This window comes from Aaosphaeria arxii (assembly GCF_010015735.1).
Source record: "Aaosphaeria arxii CBS 175.79 unplaced genomic scaffold BU24scaffold_7, whole genome shotgun sequence".
Lineage (NCBI taxonomy): Eukaryota > Fungi > Ascomycota > Dothideomycetes > Pleosporales > Aaosphaeria > Aaosphaeria arxii.
This window is the reverse complement of record NW_022983480.1, coordinates 21,810-44,985: the sequence shown is the minus strand read 5'-3', so window position 1 is coordinate 44,985 and position 23,176 is coordinate 21,810. Positions and strand designations below refer to the sequence as shown.

The window sequence follows — 23,176 nt, the reverse complement described above, 5'->3', positions numbered from 1 at the left end:
ATGAAGAATGGGTATCCAATACTCGTCAATGTCTTCACAATCATCTATCGGGCCAGTAAGGGAACGTTCTTTTCGTATCATTCGTCTAAGGAACCCCATCCTGATCTCAGACACAAATAAAATTTAGAAGCTGCAGGCAGGTCTAGAAACCGAGAATGTTGTTGACCTCTCTCGTGAGTGCTTCCTGCTTTCCACCCTGCCCATCCACTTTGAGTGGACTTAACCCCATTGCGGATCTACCAGATTCGCCTACAACGTCCTCGACTTTCGCTCTGTCGGAGAAAGTAGACTCGCCAGTTCCACCTGGGAAATCGGGAGGGGGAACTCCTTTCAGGAAAGAGTCCCGCTGTAGTGCTATGTATTGCTTTGAAAAGTTAGCGCAAATGTCGGGATCGGACGAAGGCTTAAACATACAGCATTACTCGGGGTCAATGGCACAGAGGGAATATAAAAAACACAAGCATCTTCATTGCCTGTATTCTCAGGCTCTGTGCCATGGATGGTGTCTGCGCTCCAGAAAACTAAGTATATTAGCAACACCATTGGAGAAGATACTTTCATGGGATATTTACCAGTATCGCCAGGCTCTACTGTTGGGTATGGTATCATGGTTTCGCTTAGCATTAAATGAGGATGATTATCAGGGTTATGTTCTTGGGCGGTTCCAGGATTTGCTCCATGAAGGAGAATATTGCCGTCCTCATCATCAAGGGAGAACTTCCACCCATCTAAGGATCCTTTTCGAGTGGGCTTGAAGAATGGCCGGAGCATCCAATATGCAGTAGAGGGCTGTAAGATTGGATGGACAACCAATGTTCCTTGATTCATCAGCGATTAGATCCACAATTCAAAGATACCGAACTGACCCTGATTAGGACCGTGTTGAGACAATCCAAGCCAGCCTTGGAATGTCCGGAATACCGAGCAGCCACCAGGACCGTCGTACATATTCATATTTGCATCAAGTCTACCGGATAGATCCCATGGATCGTACTCTTGCCACTTCCCACGTTAAGCCATGCTCTACAGGAAACGAATGCACTTAAACGTACCTTTCCCTGAAAAATCTTGCGATAGACATGGTTATAAGCTGCATCCTCCCACCTTTCCACTCCACCACCATCCACATGAGGGGACAGTGAGAATTGTTTATCGCCCGGTGGGCGAATTTGCACTCGGTCGCAATAGGAGAGTGGAGTTGTCAAGTCAACTATAGTCTGTTAGCAATCACGAGTGCATGTAATTGCCTAACGATACCCATACCTTTCTGGTTCACACCAGCAGTATATAGCTGGCTCATCCAGGATTGTGTAGTAAGCATATTAGGATGTGACCTGGCCTTGACCTGAGATGGACTCCAGTAAGACTCATAAACAACCTGACTGCATTTAGTACCAAACAGACTTGAGGAGCAGTGAATAGCTTACCTTTTTGTCTGCATTGGAAGGAAATCCCTTGAACGTGTTCACTGCAAAGTATTCGCGAACTTCAGCCAGCAGTGTCTCAGTGAGATCTCTTGGAATAACTCCACGAACAACAGCGACGCCAGTTCGGCGAATGGCGTCTATATTTGATGGATGTACGGAACCTGTTCGAATGTCTGTGAAATTGATTTGTGGGATAATCTATCATGATCAGATGTGTCGCCTACTCAAGAGATTTCAGCTCGACTTGACATACAGAATCTCGTTTGGTTGCCACTTCCTCGGTTCGAGCTTTCAGAACCTCAACTAGATTATCCCATGATCTCTGGATCTCATCCTCAAAGCCAGCGGTGAGATTGCGCTTCAGGTCGCGAAACCTCTCCGACAGTGGCTGAGCCTTCCTACCAGAGAACGTTGTGAAAACGGATGATATATCCCCTTCCTGTTTGTCTCGTCGCGTGAAAGGGGTTGCATCTGTTGCTAATTGTCGTCTACTCCTGCTAGGTGAACCCTTCCCTAGGCAACGTCCAGATAGAAAGGTGGGACATTTGAAGCATTTTGATGCCATAACCGTATTCGAAGCCAAACCCATTGTAGCAGTTGCAGATATTCGGAAGTAGCCTGAATAGATTGCTGATAAACCGATGACCCTTTTTGAATATTTTCAGGCAAAGGGTCTTTATATTCATGCTCTACACAATATCTATACAAAAACGTATTATACTAAGATGATCAACACAACAAAGGCAACAGGCGATAGCGAAGTGTATGCTCTGTGTGCAGCGGAGTGGATGCGCAAAACGGTATCTCCGAACCTGAAATTCGATCTCCGACCATCGTCAGTAAATTGTTGTTTGTTTCAATGCGGAGCGGGGGAGACAAATGGAGTATGCCCGATGGGCGGCGGGTCTCTATACAGTAGCTCCGCACTTTTTCCTGCGCTTGTCCCTACTTGTCAATTGCGACCCAAATGCACCATGCCATAAGTGGCTAGATAGAGAATCACAAGTGAATGCCCGACTACTCGAACTATGGACCTTCCCCATATTCCCCATACTTTCCCCCCCGCTGGCTGTTTCCAGATATGTCGGAGATCCAGGAAATGGTAGAAAACCCCAGGTTCTGGATTGATTGCTTAGCCCACTGGCCATGGGCCCTCAGCTCTATAAAGCCATGCCGTGGCCCCCTGATTGAGTACTCGATACGCTTCTGCACACCAGGCTCAGTTGTTTAGAGCTCTCTTATATCTTTCTATCAATATTAGTCATGCCTAGCGGCGCTGTCTCACCACGCGGGCCAATCGATGTCGAGCGCATCGAGGCTCCAGTCACCTTCAAGGCTTACATGATGTGCGCATTTGCAGCCTTCGGTGGTATATTCTTTGGATACGACTCAGGGTATATTAGCGGAGTGATGGGTATGGCCTATTTCAAGCACGAATTTGCCGGATTACCGTACCCAGGTCCAGATGCAAGCCCACAGGAGATTGCCAGTTTCCATATCCCCTCATCAAAGCAGTCATTGATTGTGTCTATTCTGTCGGCTGGTACATTCTTTGGCTCTCTTATGGCAGGAGATCTAGCAGATCTGTTTGGTCGTCGCACCACTATCATTGCGGGGTGCTCCTTGCTCTCTGTTGGGGTGGTTCTTCAAGTTGCTTCGACGGCATACAACCTCCTTGTGGCAGGAAGGCTCATTGCGGGTCTAGGTGTCGGATTTGTATCGGCTATCATCATCCTCTATATGTCTGAAATTGCACCAAAAAAGGTCAGAGGAATGATTGTCAGCGGATATCAGTTCTGTATTACTGTCGGGATTCTCCTTGCAAGTTGTGTTGTTTATGCTACCCAAAACATGGACAATTCTGCAAGCTACCGCATCCCCATCGCAATTCAGTGGGTCTGGGCGCTGATACTCGGTATGATTCTCTCATATTTCTGGGTCGTGTCGAAATCTCCAGCTAATTTCGTTGGCAGCCCTGGGGCTTGCCTTTCTGCCTGAATCACCTCGGTATTTTGTTAAGCGTGGTAATCTTCCAAAAGCTAGAAAAAGCTTAGCACGACTACGAGGACAACCGGAGGACTCCGACTACATCGAAGAGGAGCTTACTGAAATCGTCGCGAACCATGAATATGAGATGAAGATCATTGGATATGACGTTGGGTATATTAGAAGCTGGCTCAATTGCTTCACGGGGTCTATTCGTGATCCAGGTTCGAACTTGCGCCGGACATTGCTGGGTGTTTCCGCACAGATGATGCAACAATGGACTGGCATCAACTTCATCTTCTACTTTGGCACTGTTTTCTTCCAGAACCTCGGTAAGTCTTTAAGAATGATGATGAGAGAGTCTGTGACTGACATTGTATCCTAGGTTCGATCCAAAACCCGTTCCTTATCTCTCTGATAACGACCTTGGTTAATGTGCTTTCTACGCCAATATCTTTGTGGACCATTGAACGATTTGGGCGCCGTCCGCTGCTCATTTGGGGCGCCGTCGGCATGATTGTATGCCAATTTATCATTGCCATAGCTGGAACCATCGATGGAAATAACCCATCCACTGTTCGAGCCGAGATCGCATTCATCTGCCTCTACATATTCTTCTTCGCTTCTACGTGGGGTCCGGGATGTTGGGTTGTCGTTGGGGAGCACTTCTCCCTTCCGATGCGTTCTCGAGGTGTTGCAATGTCTGTGTCGTCCAACTGGTTCTGGAATTGTATTATCGCCGTTATAACACCTTATATGGTCGACAAGGATCAAGGAAATCTTGGCGCGAAGGTTTTCTTCGTCTGGGGTGGTCTCTGTTGTTTTTGTCTCCTGTGGGCGTACTTCTTGGTTTACGAGACTAAGGGTAAGTGCAGAGGATCCTTGACTGGGTACTGAAAGAGAGCTAACGTCTTCTAGGCCTCTCGCTTGAGCAGGTTGATCTTCTTCTGCAAGAAACAACACCCCGCAAGTCATCGCATTGGAAACCAACAACTACGTTCACTTCCGAGATGGCCACCAAGGATTACAATTCCAGTGGAGTTCAAATGGAGAATATAGATGTGGAGAAGTTGAAGAATTGAACCCACCATGACAATGTATGTACAGGTTGTCCATGTTTACAAAATCTTTCCAAGATTTAAAATGACCATTCACATGGGGTGATTGAACTGGAGGTAAATCTGTGTAGAGTTATTTTGGTGAGGCCCGTTTCAATAGCGTCATGTGTAGTGTCACTTCGGTGGTACTCGGGTAGATATACTGCATCGAACTTTTTGGACGCCCAATCCCATAATATGACAGGGTTATAGTGTACAGATCTAGTCGTAGCTATCATGAAAAACAGAATTTGTGTATAAATTTTGAATATCGAAGAGATTCAATCCAGATTCATATAACATCTAATTCTTCAGGCGCAACACTGGATAAGATCAGACGTGACAATTTCCTAGGAAAGCAACCATTCTTATCCTACTCTTATCATGGATGTATTGTTGACTTCGTACAGAGTACTGACGTTGGGCATCAAGCGCCCTAAAGTTGATATCATGAGTGGGAACCCCCTTGTCTAGTGATTGCTAGATAGATAAGGCTTAGACAACCAAAGATCAACATTAGGGCTCATAAAAGGGATTGAAAGGCAACTGCTTGGGCCCTCGCGGTTGTTCGAATGTTTCAAAGAAATAGCCCATTCGTGCCCGGGTGCTTTGCAGATTCTCTGCATATAGAACAAGGGGGTATTATTTTAGCACAAATCATGTAGCCGGCCATGGGCTTTGAATTAGAAACCAAGACAAAACCTCGACCATACGAAATGCTCATGGTAGTCTTCCCAAAAGATAAGGTCACTTGCCAGCTTTATCGCTAGGGGCTGGATCTACACAGCTCAGTATCAACTTCAAGTCTTAGCTCATCATTTGATAGTGCACGCATGTAAAATCAGATAAGCAACCGCGACTCTGATCTATATACTACGCAAATTGTGTTCCTTATGATCTGTGGATAAGTACAGTATTACTGACATTATCTGATACAGTCTCCCGGATTCTATGTATATTCGGTGACTGGATTGGAATTGCTCTATGGTTGTCAACAATGAGAATAGTCACTAGGCTACGATAAATAGTTCGGCTGTCACCGTAACAGGATCTGGCAAAAATATGAAAATTGCGAAAGTGTGAAGGGAGAGCCAGTAATAAAAAGGAAAGGCACACTCGTGCCGTTGTTGGATAGTCTAGGTATGCATAATAGTCTACGTACCCAGGCTACGGTCATCAAGATATAAATCTGCTGAAACCCTAATAAAGAAAGATCATTAATGAATATGAATACGCCATGCAAAACAAATGACGCCTGAAATACGTCCAATATGAAATCGTTCTTCAGTAAGGATGCCGCTCTTCTATGCAATTACCATGCTTTCTTTCCGAGTCAGTTCCAGCTGCCCCTTCGAACTTTCAAACCCGTATCTTGTTCTGAAATAATCACATACAACTCTTTGTCTGCTCACCATTCCAGATCACTCTTCTCATCTCCACAAGCCAGACCCTCGCAAAACGCAACATCATCGTTGCTGATTGCAGAGTTACCTGTCTTCTCGAGTTGTTGTTTCGCAGGCCAAATCTGCTTTCCTGCTTGCTTCTCTCGCTGGAAGTGTTCCATGACGACTTCCCTGCATCGTTGCTGGAAGAAGAGGGGTCCCTTCTCCATGTGCGGGTGCATCTCGCCATTGATGAACACACCAGAGTTGATGTTCTCTTGTGCTCGCTCGCACAAGACTTTATCCTCTGCCATCACGCGTTTGTAGATGGTGTTGAGAGGCTGGAATTGTTCTTCCGTCGAATTTCTATTCTTCCAGACTTCATAGTACATGACCGACTTCGTGGGACCGCTGGGCATGAACTTCTGCATGAACATGAAGTGTGGACTGCGAAACAATACATTAGCACGATTGCAAAGATGACCGCGAGCATTCAGTGACTTACCTAACTGTCATAGAGGCATAAGGGAAGTAATAAGTAGAGTTGATTCCTAAACCCGCGGCGCGTTGGGCTTCCGAAGTTTGCGGATCGTGTTGAATATGATCTGCCTTGACATGAACGTCGTACGTCTCCAGATTGGCAATATCTGGAAGATCGGGATGGGTAGTCTTGCAGTGATAACATTCGTTAAAGTTATCAGCCAAAATTTTCCAGTTGAAGTTGCCTTCCATTGTCCAGCTGTGGTTGAAGTCGTAGTCATCAAAATTGAACTCCTTGTATCGTTCTTGTTTGTCGACGTTGTCAAATTGCTCTTCCCACGTCACTTCGGGCACTTCTTTGGAATCCATATTGATCCAAACAAACCCGTTCACGTCGAGTCTGACATGAATAGGGAAGAGACTGTTTTTGCTTTTGTCGAATCCTTGGAGGTCTTGATAGCCAGGGGCTTTTGCAAGATTACCCTTCAATCCATACGACCATCCGTGGTATTTGCAGGAGAAGATCTTCGCATTACCACTATCTTGTTCGACAATGGGATAGGCTCGGTGGCGGCAAACATTGTGGTAAGCATGAATTTCGCCGGATCGATCCTTTGCCACAATAAAGTCGTAGCCAGCGCACTTATATCGAAGCCAATCACCAGGATTTGGGAGTCTCGATTTGTGTGTGAGGATGAGCCATCTGCGTGAAAAGATCGCGCGCCTTTCCAACTGATACATATCTTCTGAGGTGTACCAGTTTCCAGGCAGAGCACGGATGGCTGTCTTCTGTGGTGGCTCAATGGGTGTCTGAGACCCGAGGCCGACATATCTCATCAAGCCAGTGACCATGGTGAAAGTGTGATGTAGAGTCAATGATGCTTTTAGAATAAAGGATCTGGCAACAAAGATATGGTGGAAGACGATAAGGCGGCACTGAAAGTGAATGATTTCGAATAATAATGTGTTGCTTATTTCTCGCTCGAACATGATGACCTCTATATACTCTGACGAATGTGTTGGTATTCTAATCTATGAGATTGAATCCAATGCCATATGGGGTAAGCAATTCCATCTCGTTTCATTCGACCCTGATTCGACGGCCAGTCAAGTGCGTGAACGTAATCGGACTCCCTCTATCCGTCATGAGCCATGGATCCTAGGTCGTTCTCAAAGCCCAAGCCGATCAGCTGTGCCAGAGGTCCAGGTTCTGAGCAACAAGCTAACGACTGCATGGGGTTGTTTTGGTGGTTCGGTACGTCGCGCGTTGCTGAGTACTCCTGCGACTGTCATCGTGACCGCATCAGGGACCGTTCTAGCTTCAGCCCCTTCTGGATCGCACAGACCAGTTACCGTATTTTCTGGATCAGATTACCACATCTGGCAAGACTAGTGCCAACTGGTGCTGCAACGAACCCACAACGGCGCATTCTCAACATTAGGGCCAAGTGAGCGTCGCGTCTTCATCTTTCATTTTCGGTTCTTGCCTTATCAAAGCGAGTACGATAGCTCTTGCAAAGTCTCCCGCAAATGCGGGGATAGAGATAAGTCCTGCATATGCGGGGGGTAGTTCGAGTCGGAGTGCTCCAGATAACACCCAGCATGAGGATCGGACCGATATCTTCGTTCCACTGTCTTTCAACCACCTGCCTTATCAACCAATCAAGATCATGAATGATATCGTCGTTATCCTGTCTCCCACTGCTCGCTTGCTATCATCGTGGATTTGATCAGCATGCGCGGATGCTCTGGCAGGTAGAGGGCGATCTTTAGATAGGTGACACTGATAAGCCATCATATGTCCCGTCTTCATCATTGGAGCACTCCTCGAGGGATGGCATGGAGTAGGTCTGCCGGACAGATTGTAATCTCGATCCGGCCTGAAAGTATGTTCTAAAAAAAACATATCTTTGGCGGAACAGCTCCGCAATCTTTTGCCATTCTGAGAGATTTGATCCGGCGATTCTCTTCAGCTTCCACACCCAATATATTGTGGAACAACAGATAGGCAATTCTCTGGTTCTTTGGGACTGCGAATGTCTCGGAGCGGTGCGGGGTAACAAGGTAGTAAAACTGCCGTGGCGCACCGTTATTGGTGGGAACAAGCAAAGGTAATCCTCACCCAGAGTGGTTGAGAGAACGGTAGCATCGGATATCGCAGTTCTGCCAAACTTGTGCATTCATGAAGAATGATGATCAACGGGAGCTTGGCACTAGAAGGCGTTGCATTCGTGTCTTCCAGCAACAACGACAATCAGGTAATCTGTCGCTAGGCGCACTGGCAGAGGTGTGCAGCAAGTCGCATAAACGACGTGGCTTGCTAGGGATCTCATGTCGGTAGGTTGCTCGGAAGAAAACAACATGCCGCAAGAATTCATCGCAAGATTCTCTCGCAGGGGCTGTTCGATAGGCTTATTCAATCGCAGGGGTAGCTGTTGTTGCAGAATTTGGTTGCAAGGCTCTGTCGCAGAGGTCTGGAGTTTCTTGCAAGGCTCTGTCGCAAGGAATTTGGGATTTGTCGAAAAGGATTTGGCTGGTGAAGGCCTGGGATTTGTCGCATGGTTTCAGCGGCAGCTGTGGCCTTTTGTCGCAAAGGTCGCCTCAGGGCATTGTCGCAAAGGTTGCCTCAGGGCATTGTCGCAAAGGTTGCCTCAGAGCATTGTCGCAAAGGAGTCATCGCATTGTTGGTCGCAGATGGTAGATCACCAAGTCATGATCAGAAGAGATCGGTCGCAAGAGTAAACTTGTGGTATTAATCCTGTATAATGGCTTACCGCCACCGTGCTATGTACTCAGTTCAGATTCATCTGAGACTGATCGTGTTGCGACGGGAGGCCATGCTGGTGACATGCCAACACTTGGTGAATAGGATGCACACGATCAATTGGGAACGAACTGATGTGTACGTATGTGTGTGTTTGAATGTGTCGAGGAAGGAGGGAGGGAGAGGAAGAGGGAAAAGCAGGAGAGATGAGATAACGAAGACAAAACCGTGACGATGCAGAAAGGTTGGAGGAACGGAACCGGGGGGATGGATGCAGTCAGGTATTTATCTCTCTGTGCCCACTAGTGACACGTGAACTACCAAATCATGTCAAGTAAGACGCTAGTCTCAATGTGGCTATCATATCCCCACTGCTTAGCATGGACTCCACTCCACTCCACCCCCTCCACTTCCACTATCATACCCTTAGTTCACTACTGCAACTCCACAGCTACAACCTCGATCATGTGCGGTGCGTATGGTCCTTGTCGTCTGTCATTCCCAAGCTGCTTCCCCGCCTGTCCAACGAAGTGGCCGTCGGGGACCTCTTAGAGGATGCGGACGCACTTCGATCGCGGCACAAGAGAGCCTGCGTCTGGCAAGTTCAACATTGAACCCGCCTACGCTTATCTGCGGCTCTCCGATATAGGCGAATACTGGATAGACTTCCCCATACATATATTTGAGTTTCGACATGCCCTCCTAAGCCCGTCCTCTCTGCTCAATTATTCAAACAATTCTCATTTGACTACCATATTCCTTCACCCGTTCTTGATTTGACACTATCAGGATGGATACTTCAAAGCGTGTCGTCATTATCGGTGCTGGCATCGTGGGGACCAACCTTGCGGATGAGCTTGTCTCTCGAGGATGGAAGAATATCACAGTCGTCGAGCAAGGCCCTTTACAAATGCCTGGAGGCTCAACTTCACATGCTCCCGGTCTAGTCTTTCAAACCAATCCTTCAAAGACAATGACTCTCTTCGCAAAGTACACGGTTGAAAAACTGCTGGCACTTGAGAAGGACGGAACCAGCTGCTTCAATCAGCTTGGTGGTCTCGAAGTAGCCACGACGCCGGAACGCCTCCAAGAACTCCGCCGCAAGCATGGCTATGCCCAGTCATGGGGAATTGAGGCGCACATCATCAGTGCAGACGAGTGCATCAACAAGTACCCCTCGTTAAACCCCCAGCTCATCCTCGGTGGACTTTATATTCCAAGTGACGGATTGGCATTAGCAGCCCGCGCAACGCAGATACTTATCGAGAGCACGCGCCAATCTGGAGTGAGATATCTCGAGAGCACGCTTGTCACAGGAATTCAAACGGAGAACAGTCATGTGACGGGCGTGGAAACCGACAAGGGAGTTGTTCCTGCAGATATAATCGTTTCCTGCGCTGGGTTCTGGGGTGTAGAAATCGGAGCCATGGTCGGACTAAAGGTTCCCCTCCTTCCATTGGCGCACCAATACGCAAAGACTACAGCTGTCCCGCATCTAGTTGGCCGCGAAGCCAATACAAGAATTAATGCCATGAATGCAGAGCTCCCTATCTTACGACACCAGGATCAAGACCTATATTACCGCGAGCACGGTGAGCAATATGGAATTGGCTACTACGGCCACCGACCCATGCCGATCGTTGCATCCTCTCTAGGCGTCACTAGCGCACATGTCGACGAAAAGAACATGCCCTCAAGACTCGACTTTACTCCCGAAGACTTCGCCCCAGCCTGGGAGGCTACAAAGGAGCTGCTTCCCGCCCTTAGAGAGACGGAAATCGCAGAAGGATTCAACGGTATTTTCTCTTTTACCCCCGATGGAGGATCACTTGTTGGCCAAGCTCCCCACCTTGATGGGTTTTACGTTGCGGAAGCTGTTTGGGTGACACATTCGGCCGGAGTAGCTCGCGCGGTTGCAGAGATCCTTACCGAAGGCCGATCGAGCATCGACATTGCTGAGTGCGAGTTGACTCGCTTCGAAGATGTCCAGCTAAGTCCGGAATATGTCAGTGAGACATCACAGCAAAACTTTGTCGAAATTTACGACATAATCCATCCGTTAGCACCAAAGGTTTCACCAAGAGATTTGCGCGTCAGTCCTTTTCATGCGCGGCAAAAAGAGCTGGGTGCATTCTTTCTGGAGGTAGGTGGGTGGGAGCGGCCACATTGGTATCAAGCGAATGAACACCTTTTGAAGACTTTGCCGGATCCATGGCGGCCCGTCCAGCGAGATGCATGGTCATCCAAGTTCTACTCACCGATCGCCGCCGTCGAGGCATGGAAGACACGCCATGCAGTTGCTGTCTATGACATGACGACGTTTCATCGTTTCGAAATCAACGGTCCTGGAGCTTTGAAATTATTGCAGTACCTCACTACAAGCGACATCTCCAAACCCGTTGGCACCATCACGCACACATTGCTTCTCAATTCCCAGGGTGGCATTTTGAGCGATTTGTTCATATCGAGAATTGGAGATCACCTTTTCCAGATTGGCGCCAATACTGCCACCGATTTGGCCTATCTCTTACGACATGCTCGCAAGCAATCGCAACGCAGTCCAAGCTTGTGGTGCCAAGTACGAGACATTACCGGTAGTACCTGTTGCCTGGGCCTCTGGGGCCCTCGAGCGCTAGACGTCATAGGCGAAGTCAGTTCGGAGGACTTCTCTGACGCTGGCTTTCCTTACATGACGGTGAAAAGGACAAGCATCGCGGGAATTCCCGTAACCTTGTTCCGCAAATCTTTCGTTGGGGAATTCGGATGGGAGATCCAGACCTCACCTGACTTTGGGCAAAGGTTATGGGACATGATATGGCAAGCTGGCAAACATCACGGGCTGATCGCCGCTGGTCGTGCTGCATTCAACAGCCTCCGGCTAGAAAAAGGTATTAGAATCACGGGCTCCGATATGACTTCCGAACACAATCCTTATGAGGCTGGTGCGTTGTATGCGGTCCAAAAAAACAAGAAGGATGACTATGTTGGCAAGTCCGCCCTGAGATCAGCTGCAACAAGGGCATCAGCTCGGCGTCTAGCCTGTATCACCATTGACGATAGTCAATCCATGATAATGGGCAAAGAACCTGTGTTCTACCAAGGCAAAGCGGTGGGTTACGTTACAACCGCTGCTTTCGGTTTTACTGTACGCAAACCTGTTGCATATGCCTGGCTGCCTCGAGGGTTAGAGCGGGGGGACAAGGTCGAAGTGGAATACTTTGGAACAACCATCAAAGCTACCGTTGTAGGAGATCCGTTGTATGACCCAGAAGAGACTCGATTGTCAAAGACCCCCTCAAAAACCTCCTCACAGGATTTACACACAACGCCCCCGAAAGTGTTGAAGTCACTTTTGTAGGACGTAATAATGGGACTTTGTTCTTAATTTTCAGGCCAATTTATACACATTCATGATAATCGAACATTCAACTATATTTTAACTTCACTTTCGCTAGTCTTCAATCGCGCCGTGATCACTCTTTTGAAGTTAACTATCACGAAATAAATCTTGGCCGTAAAGATATCTAGAACGGTCGAATTCCCGATCTTGTCGTTTAAGGTTCCGGTTCGGGACCGAAATTCCGAAGTCAGCGTTCCGAAATGATAGGAAAGTGGAAGACAAGAAAAAAGGAAGAGTAGATACCGTACCTAGTTATATGCCGAGCCACACAATATCCACTGGCGATTGAAGTAATCATTGAACCGAAGGCGGATGCAGTCAGATAAGTTACAAAGAAGAAGTCCATAGTAGCTCTTGAAGGTATGTCATTGGTACGCTAGACAAGGGATATCACCGAAGTTGTGTAATGATGATAGCTATCCAGTTGGAATAAAACGCGGAAGGCTTTAGTGCTGTGTTCATAATTAATTCATTATCGGGCCCCCAATAATGACTCGGGCATGGGGTCTATGAACTCTTCGCATTGAACCCTTGGCAATTGAGAATGGATTATAAATTATGATTGAGAGACGCAATGTAAGTGAGAAAGGTAGTTGATGTTTAGGCAGAGATGGGAGAGGTTGAGGAGTGAGTCTACTCTGCTTCCTCTGATGACAGGGAGCCGGCAAAGAACATGTCCGATCAGAACTCTACTAGCAAAGTAAGGCGTAGAAGAACGATAGATCAAAAATTCTAGATTGAGTGTGATTCATTGGCGGATATTGTGCTTGTTGGTCTAGCCTTTTGAATTGCTTAGAATGAAGCAAGCGGATATAAAAGATGAGTGTCGCCAATGGACAAGGGCCTACATCGACTCGACCGTAATCCTGGAAAACAATACATTTTGCTGCATGACTGGACGAAGGTTTACAGACCGAATGCTCACTTTTCATCAAATCATTATTTAAACGAGTATTAATTTTTCTTGGGGATATCAAATCATGCCTTGCATCCATGTCCCATAGACAAGTTCTTATCGATCATGACTTTGCTAAACCACACCACACTACATCAGCCACAATGTGACCGTCATACTAGAGTGTGTCCATTAATTTGCTTCTGATGCGCTGCAGACTGATTTTGCTGAGACTTTATCTTGGCATCATACGTCGATCCTTGAATGGCTCATGATCATTAGTCTGGCGGTTCCGACCGCTATGCAGGCGCGTGATACGGAGGACTAGATTGATGACCACGCGAGGGACTAAAGCATATGGCCACTGATAAGTAGAGGAACCATAGCGCTTGCGGATGGCTGGAATCATACTCTATCGGTCTTTTCTTTGACGCGTGTATGGGTAAGTGTAGGGCTCAAGCGCAAAGGTTATCTACACAGTGAATCGTTTGCATTGCCTGAACGTGCCGCACACTAATTGTGGCGTCTCGTAGTCAATACTGCAGCATACCGAGTCGAGAACGTGCAAGTTTTACATCATTAACCCTATTAAGTCAATGAACCAATATACTCGACAGACGTGGGAGGCGCAGTATATGCAATGGTCCTTCGCTTGAGGGACATATGACAAATGAGAAACATAGTGCTACAACCAATAATCTCCGGGCATTCTCTGCAGTATGTACTATACATACGTTTTCGTCGTTATTAAAACTACTTGGCTTGGAGTTAGCTATTAAGCGTTATCCACGATACTTTGTCTGGTTCACCATCCTCTTTGAATCTTTGTAGGCCAGCCTTCAACATAGTAACTCCGTGATACTTGTCCAATATCACGGATTAATCTCGCAGCTGCCGCGTTGCTTGGTTCATTATATCATAGCATCATGCCAAAGCCAATTTTTGTTCTCCTTCATGGCGCATGGCACAGCCCACAGTGTTGGCACCACCTTGTTTCTGAGCTTGGTCGTGAAGGTTTTGAAAGCGTTACGCCGTCTCTCCCTTCATCTGGTTCCGATCCTCCTACACTAGATTGGTCCCAGGATGTTCAGAAAATTCGGCAAACGATCTCAGAACTCGTTCGAGACCGAGATGTAGTTGTGGTCATGCACAGTTTCAGTGGAATGACAGGAGGCACCGCTCTCGAAGGCCTTGACAAAGCAAGTTGTGCTGGCAAAGGTCTTTTTGGGGGCGTCGTGAAGCTTGTATACATTGCTGCATTCATTGTACCAGAGGGATTTCAGCACTCGCCCCAAGGTACGCGAAACAATATGGTTCCGGAAATGAAAACAGACCTGGAGGTATGGTAACCTTACATCTTATTGGTAGACAAACTAACTTTTCAATCAGTCTGGTATTGTCACCGTTCGCGAAGAAGACGCGAAGAATATGTTCTATCAAGACATCGATGACGGATCTGTTGCTGAACTGGTGCGAGATCTTCGTCCGCAAAGCCTTGGTTCTTTTTGGAGCATAACGACATTTGCCGCCTGGCGTTTTATCGCGACAACATACATTCTATGCACAAGTGATAGACCTAGTACAGTTGCTGCTGCGGAGTACCTTATCGAGACTGCAAAAGCCAGCGGCCAACATCGGATCGAGAAAGTCATTGCGGTTGATTGTGGCCATTCCCCATTTATTAGCAGGCCGCAATGGCTTTGCAGGACTCTCATTGAAGAATCGATCGGTTGCACTCAATTGCGACAAGAATGATATGTTTGCTGGTACCCACAGAGATACTCCTACAGAAGTCAAGTTTAGTATTTCATGAGTTAAACTGGTCTGTTGAATCTCAAGATTGTGATATCTGTTGCTGTAGTGTTGAGCTTCGAATTAACTCCTTCCAGTTACTCCCAAGAAAAATGGAATAAAGGGTCTTCGTTGTTCTAGTATACAAACATCCACGAATTATAACAAAAGAACTATGCAACACGGCATTGTGTCAAACTTACAGAAGGTATATTCACAATCTTAGCCAGCCTTGTCGAGAACTCCACTGTGCCATAATTCGGTACTCATTTCACATACTTGTAGGTAGACACGTCGATGTTGCCAACTCGGCATTGTAAGGTTGAGACTTGCTGTTAGGATAGGTTGGTAAGGCACTTGGAAGTTGGCAATTAGCAATAGTGAGATAGAGTCAATTCTATTATCCCCAAATGATAGAGACGAATCGCTAAGGAAACTCATTGTTCCTCAGCTAGTGTTATAGGGAGCATTATGTAATCCTACTAAGCTAATCTAGGCCACTCAGGCCTCTGGCTAGTATAGGTGACAGGAATTGTCCCTTGTTCTAACACTTGCAAAGTGTATGTCTAGCCAACAGCATGAATTGCATATGATTGGCACTATTCAATAAGCATTGTCAACAAATCGTTGGTTTCAATCAACAGCACAAACAATGCCTGCTTGCCATTGTCTTATTTTCAGTGTATATAAGTTCTGACCTCTACACCTTTCAAAAACAGAACATTCGAACATACCTCTCTATCCAGGAGCACAACTTCAGCAATTCAGCAAACGTTACATCTAACTGACACTTCAATCGGAAAATTCATCTAAATTTTCATTACCAACTCGCTTATCATCATGGCATTGAAGTTTCCGTCAAGGGATGATTTTCTTGATAAATGTCTCAAGGACATCGAGATGCCAACAGATAACGACTGGAACTGCGCTATCTGCCAAGAAGACAACGCTACCTCAAACAAGACCAGATTCATTGCGCTAGATACATGTGGCCATCGTTTCCATCGTACGTGCACTAGGAGCTGGTTCGCCGGCGGCAACGACTCGTGCCCGCTATGTCGCCATTTGTACTATAAGGAAGAAATGATTGTCGATGTGTCGGAGGTTCTCAACGACGATAAAGTTGTTCTACTCATTCTTGCAGACACTGATCGTTTTTTAAACATTAAAACCGCGCTTGCATCCTCCCACGATCTGGACGAAACGCGATTCCGGGGCACCCATCGGCATATTGTAGAGAACCCGAACAAGGAATCTGCCAGTGACCACAGGGAAGAAAAGCACATGATTATTGACATGGTGAACAATGTCACTGGGCCTATTAAAATGTTCCTTGCTTTGGCACCAACCAAGTTGATCAGCCTAGCCGAGATACAAGAGTCTAGCACTCCGGATATGTTCGAAGAGTTGACACCAGAATTGTTGGATATGCTTTCTAAAGGTGGCATATCTTCTCTAGATGACATAGGTCGTCTCAGCCTTAACGAGAATGGTGGTAGCTCGAAAAGTTCGGTTCATCAGGATTGGACTTGCCCTCTCTGCCATCAACTTCAGTCTCCATCGCCAACTGTGGTCAATGCACAGGGACTGCCCATTTGTGGCCATACAATCCATGAATATTGTTACGATGAGTGGCGCAAGCAGGGTGACGTCAACGAAGACCTTTGTCCGGTATGCCAAATTCCTGTTGACTCAGTTGGGTTCATCATAGATTTCACTGTTCCGATGAGCGCTCCAGACGTCAAAGTGATGATTTTGGTTGACAAATCGCACCTTCTAAATTTGGAAAATGTCATGGAATCCTCTATGCCTGTGGATCCAAATCGTTTTAAAAAGTTCCTTACGACAAAGGTTACCTTCAGCCTCGACTGCCCACCAAATTGCACTGATATTCATAATACTTTATTCCACATCCCGACGAGGTGGGCAAAGGAAGGCGGTGCTGAGCTATTCTTTATCTTAGGGGACAATCAGATCGTCAGGTTGTCACAAATTCTCGCAGCCGACGATCCAAATATGTTTCAGTCCCCCGAGGTAATGCAGCAGGTTCTTCGTGATCCCACCGTATTGCAAGCAACGTTGGTACCTGAGTTCGTTCACGAAGCCGACAGGATTGCTGAAAATGCTACCGCCGGAAACACAAGCAGCGGCCGAGCTTCGCGACGGTCAGCACGTCGTCGTGAAGCACGGCGAGAGGCACGACGACGAGCGCGCGAGGAGTAGGGTAGCCATGGTAGCAAGAGTGTAAATCGGGGCATTATCTTGTCCCGTTTTCACTGCCTTTGGTAACTATCGTCCTAGAGATCATTATTATTCTTTCTGTAGTTTTCAAAGTCGATCATTACTATATATCTATCAGTATATGAAATACAGAGTCTACTCCTTTAGCGTAGGTCAGATATTTTACATCACTAAATACAACTTTCTTTAGCGCTTTAGCTCCTATTAGAATACAAATACTGTGATTTATACAAACTCTTGTAGCTTAACATTGTTATAAATGTTACATATATACTTGTTGAGTATTGATATAGCTTGTATCGGAATTTCAAGTCTATTATTCTGTCCGTTCCTATCGCAACAACTGATAGAATAAAACTAATCTCTGCTGTATTGTCCAAAATATACATAACGTAAATGCATCTACAATAGTAGCAACATGTTTGAAGTAGCTTGATAGTCTCGCAATGCTAATAAGCTTTACAGAAGGTAGTATCTCAAGGCCTCTCTAGGCCAGGAAGTTTAAATCCACCAGGACAGGCATGTTGAAAAAATCCTTCAGAGTCGTATTGTTTGCTGATTCCTCGCAGGATGTCCAAATTCTCCTTGCCGTGACTCTCAAAAGGGTTTTGCCAGGCTGCACAGTAGTTAACGTATTTGTAAGGGTGGTATGTTCCATGATCCCGAGCATATCCCTCTATTTTCTCAATGGTCTTACGAACGAGGTTCTCCACAAAGTCATTATGCTTCACATCAGTCCATACCGGACTGAAGCTTACGAGAACATGCGGCTCATTCAGCGTATTATCGAGCCCAAGATAATTGGGATCGCCTTTGTGCATCCAGGTAGATAGGAGCGGCTGCAAAACAAAAACGAATCGAATGCCTTTGCCTCTGGTGTTCTTGACTTCGGTGCAGGCCTCTCGATAGAACTTGTATGCTGCTTCGATCGTGGCCTTGTCATTTTTGATAACTGTTCCGGCGATATTCTGACTTAGGCCTGCTTTTTCGCCAATAGCCAAGTCTTGACATGCGCTGGCCAAAGTACGCTGTTTCACCGTGCTCCAATATCGCCAAACTGATTTGAATCCAGAGCTCTTCCAGCATGTCGGCCATGCAAAAGCGGAAGGGGGCTCCTTTGTGTAAGTGATGAATGTCGATATTATTTCCATTCCAGGTCGCTGAAGAAAACAGAAGCAAACTATTGGCCCAGATGCATAATTGTCGTAATCCACACCGGTATTGGTAGGGTCCGCTCTGCCCACAAACTTATGAAATAGGTCAATCGATCGAGAAGACTCAAAACTTGGCGAGAACAGACAACCTCCCCATATATCACTGCATGGAAAGGCTCGGAAAGTGAAATAAGTGACGATACCGAAATTACTACCTCCTCCTTTGAGGGCACGCCAAAGTTCTCGGTTGCTTGTTGCAGAAGCAATGACCACCTGTCCAGACGCCAATACTACTTCGTACTCGATAACGTTCGAGCAAGCGAACCCACACCTCTGTGAAAAGAAGGATATACCGCCTTTAAACAATTTTGTCAGTACAATAAGGGACAAGTTCAAGTTGCAACTTGAAGCAAAGCTTACCTCCTAGAGTAAAACCGCCAACCCCAACAGCACCGTTCCTCCCACCTGGGACGGCAATATTCTTCGCCTCAAGAACTTGATTAACTTTAGACCATCGAGCGCCAGTACCTATTCTGACTGAACATCCGTCGTTTGATATCGTGACGTCGGAAAAGTGATCTAAATCCAACAACACTCCACCATCAATGCTGGCGGAGGCCCTGGAATAAGAATGTCCCCCACTTCTGAGCGATACAAATCCCAGGTTTTTGGGTTTATCATGTTCATCCGCTTTTCGAGCCATAAACTCTTGGTGAAGGATGGCTACAGCTTGGCTAAGCTGTTGGACGGTTTCTGGGCGCACAATACAGGTTGGTCTTGTTGTGTTTGACTGCTGAGCGAAATAATTGCTGGCTGATACGTTGAAGGCATCTGTATTCGAGCGCAATAGAACACAACCAGCTAAAGAGTTTTGCAATTGCCGGACAACTCTTTTGCTAGATGCTGGAACTCCAATATCGGGCTCAGCGATGAGCTCCTTGTCGATACTTTCCATCACTTCCCTTCGTGATCGCACGGTCAAAAGAACAAGAAGTGGAGAAATAGCAATAATGAGAAGCGTGCTGAGCATGATGTTGAACTAATCCTTTTGTTCCATGGAATCTTAGGTAGTGGGCATATGAGCGATTTTTGACCGCCTTCTCTCTTCTTCTCGAACGCCGACAGTATAGAAAAAGGCAACACTGATGTTGGGTGAAGACTGGCCGTCCCCGCAACTAGGATTGGTCAACCGACAGGGATGATAAACAAAGAATTAAAGAATCAATATTCCTGGGTCAGGTCTGTATTGAGATGTCTCGGAACGACCTCGTTGCCTTTCTCCGTCATCTTTGTTTAGGCGACTAAGTCGTATTCTCCTGCCGCCTGTGTAATGAGTCTATGCTATCTTGCGAGTGATCTGGGTGTTCCTCCCCTTCCCCGCACCTGCAAGTTGCCCTCGCAGGGATCATAAGGTACCTAAGCACGCGAACCCATGTCACATGCATCGTCCCTCAAAACCACTTCGCAGCGTATGGTCCTCAAAACCGCTAAGCGCATCGTCCTTCACAACTAGTGAACGGCGCATTGTCCCAAATAGCCAGTGAAATTTGAATAGAGGCACACCTAACTTGTGCTTCCAAGAGCCTATTCTTGTGCATAGGCTGTGCCGTGCAACATGAGAGCCAAATGAAGTCCACTTGGCGTGGCTCAACGATCGATTCTGAGACAAATGAGTTCCAATTTTGGCAAGCTACGAGAGCAGTGGAGCCTCGGTTTTGAACGCTACTGCCCGAGGTACTATTAGGGATGATCTAGCTGGAAGAACAAGCAAAGGGAGCATACAGAGAGGATGGGAGTGCAAAGATAAGCTAAACCTAAAACTCTAACCCGACCTCTAGTTTCCTATTGAGGAATGTTAGAATGATGGGGGTATATAACGGACTACAGTGAGCAAAGCTGAGCTGAGGTCATGATTGCACACAGCAATGATTCGGGGTGACTGGAGTACAAACCTAACAGCCCGTCCCGTTTTCACTCAATTGCGACAAGAATGATATGTTTGCTGGTTACTACAGAGATACTCCTACAGAAGTGGGTATTACAAGCTCAATCTAGACTGAGCAAATTGTTTAGATAGATGGCTCGTGTATCCGCCATTGTGAGACTTATAGCTTTTAATGTATCTCTTTAGAGTCTCCGACCGCATTCATTTATCTATATAGTGACTTCCAAGCGGCCTCAGACTATCATGCTGTATCGCAAATGACTACCTTGATGTAATTTGCTACCTAAACCGACTTCACCCTCTGCCATCATTATCAGGGAAGAGGCCCATGATGAGGCTAAACCAGACGAACGAGAACGAAGATTAGCTCGCGAGGCAGGCGAGACCCTACAATGAAGCAATCATCTATAAATCTAGTCGAATTTCGTATAACCGAGCATCTAAATATTACCTGCTGCGTAGTAAGGTGGTAGAAGTGATAGCAGGCATGCATATAGCCTGGTGTGTGTTCTTGCGAAATTGTCTGACCAATAGACTGATTGTGCGGAGGGCAATGCAAAGGGAAATCGTGGAAGGATACCTTGTACAATTTGCAATACGATACCGAGCATGCTGATGTGCCTACCCCTAACCAGCAGTCGTGTACTTGCCTGCTATCCTACGTAATCAGCATTCCGGTGAATTGGCTGACCCCTGTTACCTCTACTCTACTTGCTGAGCAATCTTAGATTATAAGTTTGCCCTATAAATACTTTCCTGTGCCTTGCCTTGAACTCGACAACCTTCACTGAACAGGAAGTAATGATGCCACTCTTGCTTGTCCTTACAACCCTAGCCATTACATCCTGCTGCCTTTTCTACTGGCTTCGGGACCCTCTTCGAAACTTCCCTGGACCCCGACTTGCATCAATTACCCGGCTCTATTCAGTAGCAGCCCTTTGGTATGGGAAGGAGCATGAATTGATTCTAAAGGCACACAAGAAATATGGTGTGACTACAGAAATGAAGAATATTTCTCATATTAACATTGCTATCAGGTCCTGTTGTAAGATGGCAGCCAAATCTGTTGCTCGTTAATAACCCAATACTTTTGCCAATCATCTATCATCATCGATCCGAAAAGACTCCTCACTACAACAGTTCAACTACAGGGGTTGAAGGAATCATCGAGAGCAAGACATGGCAAACTCATAGAATTGCGAGAACGCGAATCTCGCAACCAGTAAGTCCAAGCACGTTGCATCAGTGCATGCTCGGGCACCTCTCCCTTATTATCGATTGAAAACCTCCAATTTAGTTTACCTTGGACGCGATACTTCAAGATGAGAAATTATTGAACGAGAGTATCGCGGCATGGATACACAAACTCGACGATGAACATGCAAGCAAAGGCATGGAGTTCGACTTTACTCAATGGCCTCAGTAAGCACCCCAATGTTGTGAAATGGAGGTTCGCATCTCTCTGATAGTAATCCAAAGTATTCTGGGACACGACATCAACATGATCCGGCTGACGGGAGTACCTATGAGCCATGTAGACCAGACTGGAAGCTATCTCATGCATCTGATCAAGGCTCCCAGGGATGGGGCAAAGATGACACAGTGTCTAGCAAGGATGCCGTGGCTCCGCTCCATTCTTTTTGAAGGTCAGATAGGGAATTTCCTGATGCCTCAACCAGGTGACAAAACTGCAGTTGGACAGGTCCTACAGGTTAGTACATATTGGAGAAAAAACAGTTGAAGCTGACTGCATAAATAGTTCCGGGATGGCCTCATTGAACAATTTTGCAGCTCTACTGAAAGGACGGGTAAGGGTAGGCTGCTAGATCAGTGGGTTCCCTTCATATGCATGTATGTCAGATATTGGAACACCGTAACTGACACACCTTACCAGCATGATCTACCAAGCGGTGAATCCAGATGGCTCGGCAATGCGGACAGAAGAAATTAAAGAGGATCTGACACATTTGTTGTATGTGAAATCAGGTTTTTACGACTCGGCGCTTGCAACATTGTTGACTGAAATTATTGGACAGCTTCGGGGGGAGCGAGACCGTCGCACACGCAATCCGGGCTACAATTCTTCTTATTTCGAAAAATCCGTCCTGCGGCGAGAAATTGATCCGAGAAATAAATGATACAACCAACCATATGTCATCAATTAATAATCCGGATTTATCAACTGTACCATACAACGACTTGGCCACATTACCTTACTTGAATGCTTGCATCCGGGAATCACTACGTATGGACTCTCCAGTAACAAGTTATTTGCCAAGATACGTGAAGCCGGGCGGCATTCATTTGGGGAGTAACATCGGTTTTGTGCCTAAAGGTACAGAGATTGGGTGCTCGCCATGGGTACTCGGACGAAACCAGGACATGTACGGACACGACGCAGATGTTTTCCGCCCAGAGAGATTCATTGAGGACCCTGATAGGGCAATGCATCTGTCCAAGTATGACTTTGCCTGGGGTTATGGGAATAGAAGGTGCCTTGGAAAGATATTGGGAATGATGATACTTCGGAAAACTATCTTTAAGGTAGCTACTTCTGCCCAGTAAGAAACATCACTTCGAACTCAACTAATAGAACTAGTTTCATCGGCGGTTC

General features: G+C 46.5%; 8 protein-coding genes across 8 annotated transcripts; 5 read left to right on the top strand and 3 right to left on the bottom strand.

Moving 5' to 3' along the window:
- Window positions 1-142: 142 nt before the first annotated feature.
- On the bottom strand, window positions 143-2,016 carry BU24DRAFT_484080 (DUF1479-domain-containing protein; the record flags this gene model as incomplete). The annotated part of the gene is made up of 8 exons (XM_033533324.1): window positions 143-364; window positions 415-521; window positions 573-818; window positions 867-1,002; window positions 1,053-1,210; window positions 1,264-1,378; window positions 1,428-1,625; window positions 1,681-2,016. The coding sequence occupies 8 exons, from the start codon at window positions 2,014-2,016 to the stop codon at window positions 143-145; spliced, it is 1,518 nt and encodes a 505-aa protein (XP_033380762.1).
- Window positions 2,017-2,690: 674 nt separating this feature from the next.
- BU24DRAFT_484078 (monosaccharide transporter) lies at window positions 2,691-4,582 on the top strand (the record flags this gene model as incomplete). The annotated part of the gene is made up of 4 exons (XM_033533323.1): window positions 2,691-3,342; window positions 3,401-3,745; window positions 3,799-4,278; window positions 4,332-4,582. 4 exons carry the CDS (start codon window positions 2,691-2,693, stop codon window positions 4,493-4,495), a joined length of 1,641 nt encoding a protein of 546 aa, XP_033380761.1. The 3' UTR covers window positions 4,496-4,582.
- A 1,336-nt stretch (window positions 4,583-5,918) lies between these two features.
- BU24DRAFT_352086 (ISP domain-containing protein) lies at window positions 5,919-7,224 on the bottom strand (the record flags this gene model as incomplete). The annotated part of the gene is made up of 2 exons (XM_033523715.1): window positions 5,919-6,339; window positions 6,398-7,224. The coding sequence occupies 2 exons, from the start codon at window positions 7,222-7,224 to the stop codon at window positions 5,919-5,921; spliced, it is 1,248 nt and encodes a 415-aa protein (XP_033380760.1).
- Window positions 7,225-9,582: 2,358 nt separating this feature from the next.
- BU24DRAFT_452854 (glycine cleavage T protein-like protein) lies at window positions 9,583-12,502 on the top strand. Its single transcript, XM_033531222.1, has one exon. It carries the CDS (start codon window positions 9,927-9,929, stop codon window positions 12,492-12,494), a length of 2,568 nt encoding a protein of 855 aa, XP_033380759.1. The 5' UTR covers window positions 9,583-9,926; the 3' UTR covers window positions 12,495-12,502.
- Window positions 12,503-14,357: 1,855 nt separating this feature from the next.
- On the top strand, window positions 14,358-15,186 carry BU24DRAFT_452853 (alpha/beta-hydrolase; the record flags this gene model as incomplete). Its single annotated transcript, XM_033531221.1, has 2 exons — window positions 14,358-14,771; window positions 14,821-15,186. The coding sequence occupies 2 exons, from the start codon at window positions 14,358-14,360 to the stop codon at window positions 15,184-15,186; spliced, it is 780 nt and encodes a 259-aa protein (XP_033380758.1).
- An 876-nt stretch (window positions 15,187-16,062) lies between these two features.
- Window positions 16,063-17,445, top strand: BU24DRAFT_464816 (uncharacterized protein; the record flags this gene model as incomplete). Its single annotated transcript, XM_033532228.1, has 1 exon — window positions 16,063-17,445. The coding sequence occupies one exon, from the start codon at window positions 16,063-16,065 to the stop codon at window positions 17,443-17,445; it is 1,383 nt and encodes a 460-aa protein (XP_033380757.1).
- Window positions 17,446-17,939: 494 nt separating this feature from the next.
- BU24DRAFT_351426 (FAD-binding domain-containing protein) lies at window positions 17,940-19,572 on the bottom strand (the record flags this gene model as incomplete). The annotated part of the gene is made up of 2 exons (XM_033523694.1): window positions 17,940-18,973; window positions 19,038-19,572. 2 exons carry the CDS (start codon window positions 19,570-19,572, stop codon window positions 17,940-17,942), a joined length of 1,569 nt encoding a protein of 522 aa, XP_033380756.1.
- A 1,794-nt stretch (window positions 19,573-21,366) lies between these two features.
- Window positions 21,367-23,127, top strand: BU24DRAFT_411788 (cytochrome P450; the record flags this gene model as incomplete). Its single annotated transcript, XM_033526065.1, has 7 exons — window positions 21,367-21,550; window positions 21,600-21,784; window positions 21,860-21,984; window positions 22,042-22,273; window positions 22,322-22,413; window positions 22,457-22,534; window positions 22,599-23,127. The coding sequence occupies 7 exons, from the start codon at window positions 21,367-21,369 to the stop codon at window positions 23,125-23,127; spliced, it is 1,425 nt and encodes a 474-aa protein (XP_033380755.1).
- Between the last annotated feature and the right edge of the window lie 49 nt (window positions 23,128-23,176).

Coding starts and splice junctions, on each gene's coding strand:
- BU24DRAFT_452854 (XM_033531222.1), top strand. CDS start 9,927: ATGGATACTTCAAAGCGTGTCGTCATTATCGGTGCTGGCATCGTGGGG.